The sequence below is a fragment of the Microcaecilia unicolor genome, chromosome 3 (genome assembly GCF_901765095.1).
Source record: "Microcaecilia unicolor chromosome 3, aMicUni1.1, whole genome shotgun sequence".
NCBI lineage: Eukaryota > Metazoa > Chordata > Amphibia > Gymnophiona > Siphonopidae > Microcaecilia > Microcaecilia unicolor.
The window spans coordinates 463830166-463845622 of NC_044033.1; the positions used below are offsets into that span (position 1 = coordinate 463830166).

General features: G+C 45.5%; 1 protein-coding gene across 1 annotated transcript in view; it reads left to right on the top strand.

Moving 5' to 3' along the window:
* The window catches only part of ZNF451 (zinc finger protein 451), a 345089-nt gene that overhangs the window by 297226 nt on the left and 32406 nt on the right, over positions 1–15457 (top strand). The window contains exon 13 of the mRNA XM_030198989.1: positions 13107–13157. Coding sequence (XP_030054849.1) covers positions 13107–13157 — 51 coding nt within the window. The remainder of the gene's footprint in view (positions 1–13106; positions 13158–15457) is intronic.

Consider the following 15457-nt stretch of genomic DNA (forward strand, 5'->3'; position numbering starts at 1 on the left):
AAATCTGGTTCCCTCTTCTCCTAGAATTATCCTCCAGGAATCCATTCAAGTTGGATCCTTTTCCAGCCCTACTAACACAGAATAAGAGATCCTCCTTCATCTAGACCCTTGCTTTCTGGCCCTGATGGCTTGGTACATGACGCCATAGATCTGCGTTCATTGAACCTTCCTGACACAGTCTCTAGAATACGTGTTGCCTCTAGAAAACCTTCCACATGAAAATGTTACTTTTTAAAATGGAAAAGATTTCCTTCTGGTGTTCAGCTAGATCTCTCAAGCTTACTATATGCTCTCTTCCTACTCTTATGGAGTACCTCCTCCATCTTTCAGATTCTGGACTAACTCAGTCAGAGTACATTTGAGTGTATCGAATTCAAAATCTGTGCTCCAGCTTATATGTTCAGCCTGATTGACCTCCCTTCCAGGAATTCCAAGAAACCTTCTTGTAACTATCTCACACTCCACTATCCGAACTGCAGGAATCTGAGATACAAATTGCTCTTCACCTCCTCCTTTTGCTTTGTGAGTCCTCGTTACTGGAATGCCCTACCATCTACATTAAAGGAGACTACCGACCACAATCTGTTCAAGAAGTCCCTTAAGACTTATCTATGTGGTAAATCATACTCTTCTGTTATTTAACTTCCTACTGGTCCTCATTTGTAACTTCTGCTGTTTGCTCCCTTCCCAAGATGTTCCTTATTACCTGTTCCGACCTTGAATTTGTATGATGTTCTTTTCATAAATGTTGTTAACCACATAGAGAGCCTGCCATGGTGGGAATCTGTGGGATATAAATGTTCTAAATAAATAAAATAAGTACCTTTTGTACTAAAACCGATAAGCCAATTTCAGATCATCCTTTGATAGTTAAATTCATGGAGGGTTTATTTTATACGAAACCTCCTATCAAACCACTTCCGGTGGCATGGGATCTCAATGTCGTTATCACTGCTCTTATGAAACCTCTGTTTGAACCACTTCGTTCTTGTTCTCTCAAGTTCCTCATCTATAAAGTAGTGCTCTTAATAGCTCTTCTGCCACAAGAGTCAGTGAGCTTAAAGTCCTTGTGACAGATCCACCTTATACCAGGTTCTACCATGACAGGTTTGTACTCCGAACCCACCCAAATTCCTTCCTAAGGTGACTTTGGAGTTCCATGTCAACCAATCCATTGTACTACATGTCTTCTTTTCTGAACCACATACACTCGTCCTGGAGAGCAGCACTGCATACCTTAGACTACAGGCATACTATCTAGAACAGACACAACCTCATCAGAAATCCTCCCAGCTTTGTGTATCCTTTAATCCTTACAGGTTTGGAATTCCTATCACCAAGCATACAGTCTCTACTTGGTTGGCTGAGTTTATCTCCTATACGTATACTCAGGCTGGGCTGATCCTCCATGGCTGGTAGCATGGAATTTTGCTACTAACTGGGTTTCTGCCAGATACTTGTGACCTGGATTGGCCACTGTTGGAAGCAGGCTACTGGGCTAGATGGACCATTGGTCTGACCCAGTATGGCTATTCTTATGTTCTTATGAGTGCCCATGGAGGCCTCAGTAGCCCATTTCTGCTCTGTTACTATTCAAGACATTTGCTATGTGGCCACGTGTTCTTCTATCCACACCTTCACTGTTCAGTATTGTCTGAAGCAGTATTCCAGGTGGGATAGCCAGTTTGGACAACAGTTCTGCAGAATCTTTTTACTGTTTAAAATCCAACTCTACCCTCCAGCTCATTACTTCCACTAGGCTCACTATCTACTTAGTTACAAAATTCATCTTCATTGTGAGCCTGGTAGTGAGTCCCATATGTGAGAATATTATGCCTCTTTGTCCTCATAGAAAGTTGCCTGTAGCAGGTGTTCTCTGAGGACAGCAGCATGTATTATCACATCCCTCCTGCCTCCCGTTGGAGTTGTCCTCTTAGTTTTAACACTGTACTGCTGGTCCTGTGCTCACTTATTGGGTGGAAAGGCACCCATGCATGTACAGCGGGGCACTGCCTCAATGATTTAATGTGATCATGCACTTGGCAGTGTCCACACTGAGCTCCATGGAGCACTTCACCCATATGTGAGAATATATATGCCTGCTGTCCTCTGAGAACACCTGCTACAGTTAAGTAACGCTTTTCATCCCCATAATAACTAGCACATTAATTGTCACAGCAGTTAAGTTTGCTATCAGAAGCTGTCTTCGTAACGAATACATAGACTTTAAATCATTTTGTTGTAAAGAAGGGTTCTTGTAACACGTCTGTGTGTATTTGTGTATATATATATATATATATGTGTGTGTGTGTGGATATGTTTGTGTGTGTATGTATATATATATATATATATATATATATATATATATATATACACACATACATACACACACACTTTTTATGTATACATAATTTTACTTATCGGAGTATTTTTGTGATAAAAGACTAAAACTGCCAAAAGAAAAGCAGAAAGTGCGTCAGAATTCTCATATGGTACAGAAGTTCAGCGTAAAAGGTGTTGCACAAGTATTTACACCCTTGTACATATATCATGTTTTGCTATTTAAAAGCTCAGAAAAGGAGGTCACGTGATGCGGAGGGAGCAGTGGCCACGCTTTAGCGCTGCTCCAGGGTCCCTGCTCAATCCTCACCAGCTAACACCCTCGAAACCCCCCCGAAATTGACTGACCTGATCTCCCGCAGCTGAACAACATGTATGGACCAATATTTAATATCCATGCCGCCGGGATCCACGCAGAAAAGCTCCAAAAACGAGAAGGAAAAAATGGCTGCACCCGACAGCGACTCTAAGATGGCGCCCGGAACACCGAGAAGCGAGGCGGGAGATTTCGGCCCGCCAGCTAACGCAGCTGGCGTCTTCCGTCGGAACAGCGCTGAGCCCCAATTTGCATCGCTGGATGATCAATTCAGCAAATTAGATGGGAGGATGGCGGAACTGGTGAGTCGCACCGCGGAGGCGGAGAAGAGGGTGTCTGCCTGAGAAGACACATGGCAGCGCTGGGAACCAGAAATAACAGGCCTAAAAGCTCAGCTGGCTCAGGAAGCTGACAAATTGGACGAACTTGAAAATAGGGCACGGCACAGCAACCTCAGGTTGGTGGGGCTATCTGAAAATATTCCTGAAAAGAACCTGAGCACCATACTGGAAGAGTGGCTGGTAAAAGAATTTGCCCTATCAAATAACAGTGGCCGGTTCTGAATAGAGAGAGCCCACAGGCTTGGGCGGCAACAACAAGGTAACCAGCAACCCAGGGTCGTCGTCATCAAAGTACATAATTATATACATAAGGAAGAGATCCTCCGAGGCTATCGCCTGAAAAGAGAGTCCCTAACATACGCAGGTGCCCCGGTGTGCATCTTTCAGGATTACTCGGCTAGCGTCCAAGAGAAGCGGCGGAAGTTTCATCCGGTTTGCATACTACTGGTGGAGAGGAAACTGCGTTTTATGTTGTTGTATCTGGCCACCCTGAAGATTCAGCATGAAGGGAAATGGATCACCTTCGTATCAGATCAAATGGCGTTACAGTTTCTGAATCGAGAACTGCAAGGATCTGAGAGCCCTACCTGATGTGGTGACACTTAAATTTTTAGTCTAACAGAGGAATCCACATATCTGTTGAATTTGGGGGTTAACTTGCTTAGTTTGTAGTTTCTGAGTTATGAAAGTTGGGTATGGCATAATATGCGAGGTTGAGGTGGGGGGTGGGGCATCGGGCGGGGACCACAGCACTTTGTGACTCTGTTTGAATGGGGGTAGTTCAGTTGAGGGTGTATAGAGGGAGAGGGGGTTAGAGTGGGGTTGGGGGGAGAGGGTGGGAGGGATGGTGACGATGGCACTGTACGGGGAGGGGAGGGGGGAGGATTGCAACAGAAGAATGTACAATTGGAGGTTGGGACTGCTGCGAGTTGCGGTGGAAGGTGGAGAGACTGTGACCCCTGGGTGGAGGCTGGGTGCCCGGGGGCCTTACTAGCTCGATGGCCTCTGATAAGTAAGGAGGTGGTGTTTTGGGACCCGGGCTAAATGCAGCCGCCTAGATTAATTTCTTGGAACGTATCTGGTATTGGGTCCCCAATTAAGAGTGCAAAAATTCTAACAGCCTTGCAACGTCACATGGCCTCTATTGCATGCTTGCAAGAGACGAAGTTACCAGATGTAGAACATCTAAAGCTTAGGCAACGATGGGTGGGGGTGTGTTTCTTTTCTTCAGCACTAGGGAGGAAGGGGGGGGTCGCAATACTTATCCATAAAAATTTGCAATGTAAAGCACGTGTCGTAGCTCAAGATAGGGGAGATATGTATTGCTACATTTAAATGTCATGGGACAGGAGATCTTTCTGCTTAACATGTATGGGCCGAACTTATATGATCACTCTTTCTTTCAACAGATAGTGGCTACTAATGGGAGATTTCAACCAGGTGATGGATGGGCAACAAGACCGGTCGGCCCCCTCGGCGGGGACGGCTCTGGGCAGAGACAGAGGCTTACAATATTTGTGTAAAGCGTTAAACTTGGTAGATCCTTGGCGCCTGGTTAATCCCAATGTGCGTGATTACACTCACCTCTCGCGCGCCCACGGCACTTGGTCAAGACTAGATTATATTCTGACAGATGGCATCCTCTTCCCACAGATTGTGAAAGCAGAGATTGGACCACTAGAGATCTCGGATCACTCCCTGATATGGGTAGACATAGATTTGGGGGCGGCAAGACTTCGAGGTAATCGGTGGAAATTCCCTTCTTACTTGGTGGGGGATGTACACTTCCAAGACCACATTAGACAGAAATGGTTGCTGTTTGCAGAGGCAAATGCGTGTCACGAGGAGGACGCTCCTCTATACTAGGAAACCTCAAAGGCAGTCATGAGGGGGGAGATAATTTCCTACACGTGTGCACAGGCAAAGCATCTAGTACAAGGCATAGTCCAGTTAGAACATAAATTTAAGTTAGCAAACCGTAAATACCTGGCGACTCCTTCCCCGGTGCTTCGAGAAGAGATGATGTCGACACTTGCGGCATTAAACTCGCTAATACATGAACGAACTAAGAAGCAGCTTTTTCACCGTTCTTACACCTTTCATAGATTTGGTAACAAATCAGGGAAGCTGCTAGCTAGAGTAGCGAAGTCTTGGGGGGGGGGGGGGGGGGGGGGGGGGTAACAGATTCATTTCTTCCCTGGTGAAGCCAGATGGCACGAGAGAGATGCAGTCCGCGGGTATTGTGCAGATTCTACATGATTTTTATGCATCTCTCTATGACAAGCCAGATGCCCGGAGGGGACCCTCATTAGTAGATTATCTAGAAAACTCGGGTATCCCACGATTAACAGCTGAAGTGGTAAGTCAGCTAAATTCTCCCTTGACAGCTAAAGAAATACAGAGGGTGGTCAAGGTGCTAAAAAAAGGTACCGCCCCAAGCCCGGATGGGTATACAACAGAGTATTGCCAGTGCATGCTGCCCCAGATTTGTGGTGCTCTGGCTTCTTTCTTTGAAGCCTCAGTTATGGAGGGCAGATTTCCACAGGGCACTAATGAAGCGTGGATCACGCTCATACCAAAGCTGGGTAAGAAGCCAGAGCACCCGGAGTCGTATTGCCCAATCTCCCTTATTAATGTGGTTTTAAAGATACTAGCTAGGGTGTTGGCAGAGCGGTTGAGTCCCCATATGGCGACCTTAGTTGGGGAGGGGTAGGCAGGGTTTGTCAGGGGTAGACATTCATCACTTAATGTGCGTAAAGTTTGTATGGCCATTGCACATAGCCACCTTTTAGAGGAACCTCTGTTGTTGGTGAGTCTAGATGCCAAAAAGGCGTTTGACAAAGTACATTGGGACTATCTGTTTGGGTGTTAGAATATGTGGGCCTAAAGGGTTGGTTTGGACATGCGATTTCCGCCCTGTATTTTTGACCAAGGGCCTCCTTACTAATAAATGGGCTTTGCTCACCCTCATTTCCGATAGCCAGGGGGACATAAGTACATAAGTAATGCCATACTGGGAAAAGACCAAGGGTCCATCAAGCCCAGCATCCTGTCCACGACAGCGGCCAATCCAGGCCAAGGGCACCTGGCAAGCTTCCCAACGTACAAACATTCTATACGTTATTCCCGGAATTGTGGATTTTTCCCAAGTCCATTTAGTAGCGGTTTATGGACTTGTCATTTAGGAAACCGTCCAACCCCTTTTTAAACTCTGCTAAGCTAACCGCCTTCACCACTTTCTCCGGCAATGAATTCCAGAGTTTAATTATACGTTGGGTGAAGAAAAATGTTCTCCGATTTGTTTTAAATTTACTACACTGTAGTTTCATCGCATGCCCCCTAGTCCTAGTATTTTTGGAAAGCGTGAACAGACGCTTCACATCCACCTGTTCCACTCCACTCATTATTTTATATACCTCTATCATGTCTCCCCTCAGCCGTCTCTTCTCCAAGCTGAATAGCCCTAACCTCCTTAATCTTTCTTCATAGGGAAGTCGTCCCATCCCCGCTATCATTTTAGTCGCCCTTCGCTGCACCTTTGCCAATTCTACTATATCTTTCTTGAGATGCGGCGACCAGAATTGAACACAATACTCAAGGTGCGGTCGCACCATGCAGCGATACAACGGCATTATAACATCCTCACACCTGTTTTCCATACCTTTCCTAATAATACCCAACATTCTATACTGAGCAGAAGGTTTCAGTGTATTATCAACGACGACACCCAGATCCCTTTCTTGGTCTGTAACTCCTAACGTGGAACCTTGCATGACGTAGCTATAATTCGGGTTCTTTTTTCCCACATGCATCACCTTGCACTTGCTCACATTAAACGTCATCTGCCATTTAGCCGCCCAGTCTCCCAGTCTCGTAAGGTCCTCTTGTAATTTTTCACAATCCTGTTGCGATTTAACAACTTTGAATAACTTTGTGTCATCAGCAAATGTAATTACCTCGCTAGTTACTCCTATCTCCAAATCATTTATAAATATATTAAAAAGCAGCGGTCCTAGCACAGACCCCTGAGGAACCCCACTAACTATCCTTCTCCATTGTGAATACTGCCCATTTAACCCCACTTTCTGTTTCCTATCCTTCAACCAGTTTTTAATCCACAATAGGACATTTCCTCCTATCCCATGACCCTCCAGTTTCTTCTGTAGCCTTTCATGAGGTACCTTGTCAAATGTCTTTTGAAAATCCAGATACACAATATCAACCGGTTCCCCTTTGTCCACATGTTTGTTTACTCCTTCAAAGAATTGAAGTAAATTGGTCAGGCAAGATTTCCCCACACAAAAGCCATGCTGACTTGGTCTCAGTAATTCTTGTCCTCGGATGTGCTCTGTAATTTTGTTTTTAATAATAGCCTCTACCATTTTCCCCGGCACCGACGTCAGACTCACCGGTCTATAATTTCCCGGATCTCCCCTGGAGCCTTTTTTAAAAATGGGCGTTACATTGGCCACCCTCCAATCTTCCGGTACCACGCTCGATTTTAAGGATAAGTTGCATATCACTAGCAGTAGCTCCACAAGCTCATTTTTCAGGTCTATCAGTACTCTAGGATGAATATCATCCGGTCCAGGAGATTTGCTACTCTTTAGTTTGCTGAACTGCCCCATTACGTCCTCCAGGTTTACCGTGACGTCAGGGGTGTCTGCTTTCCCCCTTGTTGTTTCTTCTCTACTTAGAACCCCTGTTGCGCACTATCCAAAAAGACCCTGAAATTTCAGGAGTTCGGGCACCCTCGTTTTTGGTAAAGACTCTCGCATTCGTAGATGATGTCCTGTTGACCTTGACGAATCCTCGCCAGTCGCTAGATAACCTTCTTGGCACCATAGGAGAATTTGCCTATTTTTCTGGTTTTACCCTTAACTTACAGAAGTCTGTTGGCTTCCCTGTTCAGAGCTTGATTAGGTAGACTTGGGAGGGAGAGTTCCCTCTCGTGGTCCACGAGCCCCTTAAAATATCTGGGAGTGCTGATCCCCGTGGATCTAGATTGTATGAGGTGAATGTAGAACCCCTACGAGTCTGCATGCGACATACCTTGCAGAGTTGGCATTCGCTTCCGTTGTCCCTTCTGGGCAGAATTGCCCTTTATAACATGATACTGGTGCCCAAGTGGACCTATGTACTACAAATGGTACCTCTTTTTCTTATACATAAGGATGAAAATTGGGTGATGTGCTTGGTGACACGCTTTATATGGCACGGTTAGAGACCTACGTTGCGAGCATCCCAGCTTTTCTTACCGCGTTCAGGGGGGGGGGGGGAATGGGATTGTTGAATGTAAAGCTGTTCTCGATAGCAAGGAGCAAGCACCATCTTACGGATTGGTTCCGGGGATCCTCTTACTTCTCTTGTACCGAAGCAGAGATGGGACTGTTTGCCCAATCTCATTTTAGTACTTGGTTACATGCGGTGCCAGGGAAGATATGCACGCCTCGGGTCTTTGCTCCACTGTTGTTGCCTGTGAGGAAAGCGTGGCGGTGGATCTGTCGTTTTATGGCCTGTCCGCAGAATCCTCCCCGTTGCTACCAATTCAGGGTAATATGGATTTCCCCCCGGGATCCACATCAGTGGGCTTTGCCACTTGGGCGTCTAGGAACCTAGAGTATTTATATCAGTTGTATAATGAGAGTGGTACACTTAAATCCCAAGAAGACATCCGGGTGGAATTTGGGGTGCAGGGATTACATTTTTTTCTCTATGTTTCAACTACGCCATTACATAAGATCACTCCCTCCTGCCACCTTAACCACGCAGGTATGGGAAAAGTTAGTCACCATACTAGGGTTGGATGCACTCAAATATTATCATGCTACCTTAAGGGACCAGCTGGGAGAGGTGGACTATGATAACTCAGCCAACAGCTGGAATAAAGAATTGGCAGTGAGTCTCCAGAGGGACACATTGAGGACTTGCCTCTTGGGGATTCAGAGACAGGTGGAAAATGTGACGTTGCAAGACATGCACTATAAATTTTTAATGCATATGTATATACAGTGGGGGAAATAAGTATTTGATCCCTTGCTGATTTTGTAAGTTTGCCCACTGACAAAGACATGAGCAGCCCATAATTGAAGGGTAGGTTATTGGTAACAGTGAGAGATAGCACATCACAAATTAAATCTGGAAAATCACATTGTGGAAAGTATATGAATTTATTTGCATTCTGCAGAGGGAAATAAGTATTTAATCCCTCTGGCAAACAAGACCTAATACTTGGTGTATATCCCCCACTGTATATCCTCACAGAGCCTTCAAGGCATCCATGAGGATGGATGATGTGTTTGCAAAGTGTGCACAATCCCCGGCTGGCCTGGGACACATGTTCTGGACCTGCCCGAGGATTATTGTTTTTTGGCGACAAGTATGCCAGCATGTCCAGATTATGGGGGGTTACCTGGAGGCCAACTCCATCTCAATTATTTGAGATCTTCAGGGTGTCCCCGCACTCGCCCAGGGGTCTAAAATGTTTTTTAAAACGGTCAATTCTGGTGGGCAAGAAATCGATTCTACAACAGTGGATAGCTGCAGAATCTCCATCACTGCAACAGTGGCGATCCAGCATGATTGCTCTTTGTGCATTGGAACGAAGAGGAGTGGAAGACTTGTCTTCACCGAGGGGATATCAGTTCTGTCAAGCCTGGTCTCCCTTCTTGGACTCATTGACTGTAGTAGCGTGCAGTAGAATTCTGAATGCTTAGATAGACAGTGTGGCAGGGGGGTGGCTTTGGGGGGGGGGGGCGGGGGTTAGGGTTATGATAAGTTTTCATATGTTCGATTACTGCTTGGATGTGCAAAATCCGGGAACAGTTTCTGAATATGTCACTGGTGTGGGGATTATAAATGCTGTGGCTGGGTTGCTGGGTGGGGTGTTGTCATTGGGAAAGATTTGTCTAATGGAGATTACCTGGCTCCAAAGGTAGGGGTCGCTGCCTACACTTTGACTATTCCAAGGAACACGAGGAATCAGGTGGCCTCAAGGGATGTTAGAGGGGGGGTTGGAGGGGGTGGGGTGGGGGGGATAGAGAAGACGTAGGAGGGGTAAAACAAAAAGTACGGTTTGGTGAATTGTTTTGTAGTTGGGTGACATTTTGCTGGAGGTGTATGGATTGTTAATATGGTGATTGCATTGTATTCTTTAATTTCTGCATTTCTCACCAATAAAACATTCAAACATAAAAGCTCAGAAAAAAAAACAGTTCAGACTGGAATAAAGTAGGAATTGGTTTCAGTGACCTACATAACATACCCTATACTCTACAATTACAGAAACATTCAAAAAGTAATTAAGAAGCCAAATAGTCTTGCATAAGCTTTTGCTTCATTGTAATAGCAAATCCTAATTTGTTTCCAAAAATTTGTTTTTAGGCCTGTAGTTAAGCTGATTTGAAATACCCCTGTATGAAGAATCAAGCTGTTTCTAAGTGAGTCTGAGGCAGAGGTCTAATTATACCAGATAAGGTGCTCTCAAAAGAACTCCAGGATTCAAAGATACACAGCAGCTTCCTTACCACCACCCTCCTTCCATCCCCTCTTCCTGAAAGGAAAAAAAAAAAACATTGACCATTCTGCCAGTCCTTCCCTTTCTGACTGGACTTCCTGTTTCTGAGGGGTAGAACAAGCACAGTCTTCAGTAGTGCAGCCTAGAAACCAGCTCTGCACCTCTATGCCACATTTGTTTTGGCAGGAAGCGGTTTGGTTGACAGGGCTAGGAAAGCTGGACTGGGGGATGAGAAGGGCATAAGTAAGTTTGGGAGCATGATGCTTATAAAAAAATATGTTTTTTTTGAAGACCATTCTATAATGGATTTTATAAAATGAATTGAACTGAGGGAACTTTTAGATTGGCTGAGTACATTTTCTAGGTTATGCACACAAATCTTTGACCTGTGCACCCTAACCTGAGTAATGATCTCCTATATTAATTTTGTGGGTTGTAGTCTAACATTCTAATCTAGGAATCTTGTTTTCTGATTCATTGCCTGACTTTGAAAACCCTCCTAAACTAAAGACGGTGGCGATATTGACCTCTGATATAAACTTGAGCATTCCGTGTGGACCCAAAATCTGATGTTTGTATAAAGTGAATCCTTAACATTCCCCTTAAGGATCTGCTCTGTAATTTGGTGCCCACATCAGCTCTATTTACTGATTAGAAATCACTTAATTTGTACAGACTGCACATTAAAAATATTAGATCTTTTGTTATAGAGGAAGTGTGACCCTTAGACGGTGTCATTATGGTGTCTGCTCCTGAAAGAATCATCTGGACATTTGCCATTGTAGGAGCAGTTTTCAAAGGGGTTTCTATAGGTAAATCATCTATGGGGATTGGGGAAATCTCCTTTTGAAAATGCCACACCCCTCCTGTGTTGGAGGTGGGGGGGCACAGGCCAAAGACAGGCCAGATGAGGTGCACGTAAGTGTTTCACTTTGAAATCCCTGTATTTGTTTTACCTCTAAAGATACAAAAAATGTGGTTATGGGATTACCAATGCAGTAAGGCAAGGATAACAAAATAATCCACAACAATGTCAAAACTATGAAACGTGTGTATAATGAAAAACGAAGGAAAATCCTCAAAGAAGCTCAATACCTCAACAAAGGTTTAGAGAGCTAGTGTGATCCCAATAGATCCTTGCTTCATCATAGGCAAAAAAACTTCCAAAAATAACATATCACTCAACAGGAAAATGTCATTTCTATGCAAAAAAAAGTGCTAATGAGAAATGGTCACTTATCTCAGAAACAGAGGCTGAGTACTTCAACAGCTTCTGGTTTCAAGCATGCCTCCGGGCCAGTGATAGCCAGCGTTTCATTGAAAACTGCTTCAGGGTCCCAGAAGGCAAAAAATGCAATTTAAATAGAGCGCTACGAACAGCCATCTGCGTCTCCCTAACAGGAAAATGTCATTTCTATGCAAAAAAATAGTGCTGAGAAATGAAGGTCACATCTCAGAAACAGAGGCTAAGCACTTCAAACAGCGTCTTATTGCAAACATGCCCCCGGGCCAACGATGGCCAGTGTTTTTTTTTGGTTTTTTTTTTTTTGTTACATTTGTACCCCGCGTTTTCCCACTCATGGCAGGCTCAATGCGGCTTACATGGGGCAATGGAGGGTTAAGTGACTTGCCCAGAGTCACAAGGAGCTGCCTGTGCCTGAAGTGGGAATCGAACTCAGTTCCCCAGGACCAAAGTCCACCACCCTAACCACTAGGCCACTCCTCCACTGTTTTGTTGAAAACTGCTTCAGGCTCCCAGAAGGCAAAAAATGCTATTTAAACAGAGCGCTACGATCAGCTGTCTGCATCTCCCTAACAGTAAAATGTCATTTCTATGCAAAAAAAAAAGTGCTAATGAGAAATGAAGGTCACTTATCTCAGAAACGGAGGCTGAGCACTTCAAAAAGCTTCTGATTGCAAACATGCCCAGGGCCTAAACTGACTTGTTTTTCCTATATACTTAGGGATGTATGCAGATTAAAATATAATCCCCGCTTTCTCCTTTCCAGAGACTGTGAGCACTACCTTGCAATATGTTTATCACCAGGGGGCTTGAGAAGGAGGTGTTGGGTCTGGAACTGAAATTAGGGATCTTACATGGCAGCACATAGTGCATCTCAGACTATCAACTGGCTAGAGGAACTTGTGTTTAATTTTGCACTTCTGGCTGAAACATTATGAAAGCAGTTATACTTAAAAAAGCTGACAGTTCCCATTACTGAAGCTGACAGTGTTTTCAAGAGCCTTTTAAATCTCTCATTAGGGCATTAACTGCTGGAACATGGATTCTCGCACCTTATATTCTGCAGGTTAGACTTTGTGCTTTTTTTCTTGCATTTGTCTTTGTGTTTGGAATGATTATTATACCTGCAATCCCACATATTTCATTATATGGTTCCTATTATCAGCATTTATATATTCAAGGCTGAGCCATTCTCTTTTAATCTGTGATGCTCTTTTCTGCCTCAGGTTGTAGTCAAAGCCAGGAATCCAAACCAGTCTGGGATCACAGCAGAAATATGAAATGTGAAAAGTCAGTTATTTTGTTTTCATATGTATACTACTACATGTTTCTTTTTCTCTTGTGTTATAGTTGATGAAGAGGATTTCAAAATGGAAATAGAAGAAAATCAACTAGATGAAGGTAACTTTCAACTTTTTTTTTTTTTTTTTTTTTTAATGAAGGGACATTTGGTTAGGTAGATTTGGATACATCATGCTCAAAAATAGTACTGAACACATGCAGAAATGAGAAAATCACATTTAGATGAAAAGTCAAGACTTTACATTCTTCTCCATTCACGTGCTATTTCACATTGTGTGGCTAGTAAACAACTAGTTAATGCTTTCTGTGTATATAATGCCAACTTCATGAAACTGTAATTTAACAAACATAAACTTGGCACCAAGTACCAAATGGCCCAAATATCTGCTGAAGTTCTAAAGCAATATGGCCCCAGAAACCTTGTATAATAGGACAACCCCACCACATGTGGGAAATAAGTACCTTCCATATCATCATGCTGATCAATCCATAGACTGGTGGGTTGTGTCCATCTACCAGCAGGTGGAGATAGAGAGCAAAGCTTTTGCCTCCCTATATGTGGTCATGTGCTGCCGGAAACTCCTCAGTATGTTCTCTATCTCAGCAGGTGGTGGTCACACACAGCAGCAGCTCTGGCTAGGTCTCCAAGCCTAATTTTTAGGTTTTGTTGAGTACCTGGGGTTGAGGGCTCTTCTTGAGCAAGTGCAAACCTGGTGGCGCCAGGTCCCTCCTTTTCTCCCCCCTCCCGCTGGCTCCGTTAAAAAAAAAAAAAAAAAAATTTTGAATGTCCTTAAGGGCGTTTATTTCGACGTTTATTTAAACGTTTATTGCAGCTACTCACTAGGACACCAGGTCGTTACAGCTCGGCGCGAGAAGCAGGTAATTTTTACCTTTTTATAGCGGACAGGGGGTTCCCCGATCGATCTCCACGTGGCCTATGGCGTCGGAGGGCGAGGGCGCTTTTAGCGGGGATGCGGGGGTCTTAAAGTCTGATTCGCCCTTGTTGGGTGTCAGTTCGGAGGCCGGTCAGTGTCCCGGGTCTTCCTCCGGTGCGGCGGTTTTTCCCGCCATAAACGCCCATCCCCCGCTGCTCGCCTCCGCCATCTTGGCCGGCCACTCTGCTCGGACGGCTTCTTCTTGGGCCGCCCTTGAGTTGGGAGACGTTAATGCCTTGGCCGCCCTTGATTTGGGCGACAGCAAAAAAGCGGCTAAAGTTAAGCGCCGTTCTTCCCGCGCGGCTCCTTCGCGGAGTGTCGCGCCGGACGCCATCTTGGATGCGCAGCATGTTTCTCCCCCGCTCTTGCGAGCGCCGGTTGAGGGTGTGTCTAGGGCTGTGGCCCAGGCTGCTGAAGTGCACAGTCTGGGGGGTTTCTCCCCCGAGTTTATTTTGCTGCTGCATCAGGCCTTTCTTATGCAAAACGCTGCCCCTTCTCCCTTGTCCGATAAAGGGGTTGAGGCCCCCGGAAGTAAACGCCCTCGGGTGGATTCCCAGGCCTTAGAGGACTCTGTTTCCTCTGATGTAGATGAGGGCAGTGTATCTGAGTTCTCCCAACGGTCCTTTGGGGATTCCTTGGAGGAGACGGATTCCCGCTCGGATGGAGCGGATGACCCCTCTGCAACGCGGATCTTTCGCTCAGAGGATTTGCCCAACCTGTTAGTGCAGGCCATGAGCATTTTGAAGATTTCCTCTCCGGAGGACGTCTCTCCCTCAGCCTCTGTTGGCTCCGCCATTATGCTGGGGACGAAGCGCCCGCCTAGAACCTTCCACATGCATGATGCCATGCACACCTTGATGTCGGCTGAATGGGATGTCCCGGAAGCGAGCCTCAAAGAGGCTAGGGCTATGTCCCGCCTCTATCCTCTGCCTGAAAGTGAACGGGAGGCCTTTCTTTGGCCTACCGTGGATTCTTTAATCACTGCGGTGACTAAGAAAACAGCGTTGCCAGTGGAAAGTGGCACGGCCCTAAAGGACGCCCAAGACAGAAGATTGGAGGCGGCCTTAAGGTCGTCCTTCGAGGCGGCTGCTTTAAGTTTGCAGGCCTCAGTTTGCGGCTCCTATGTGGCCAGGGCGTGCCTGACGATTGTGCAGCGGGCTTCCCCCTCGGATCCTTCCTTGAGGGCTGATTGGCCGGCCCTGGAATCGGGCTTGGCTTATTTGCCAGACTTGCTGTATGATGTCTTGAGAACCTCAGCTAAAGGTATGGCTCAGACAGTCTCTGCGCGGCGGTGGCTTTGGCTGAAGCATTGGTCTGCTGACCACGCCTCTAAGTCTCGCCTGGCTAAGTTGCCTTTTAAAGGCAAGCTGCTTTTTGGGGTCGAGCTGGACAAAATTGTGACCGATCTCGGCACGTCTAAGGGCAAGAAGTTACCAGAGGTCAGGGCTCGGGCCAATGGTGCTC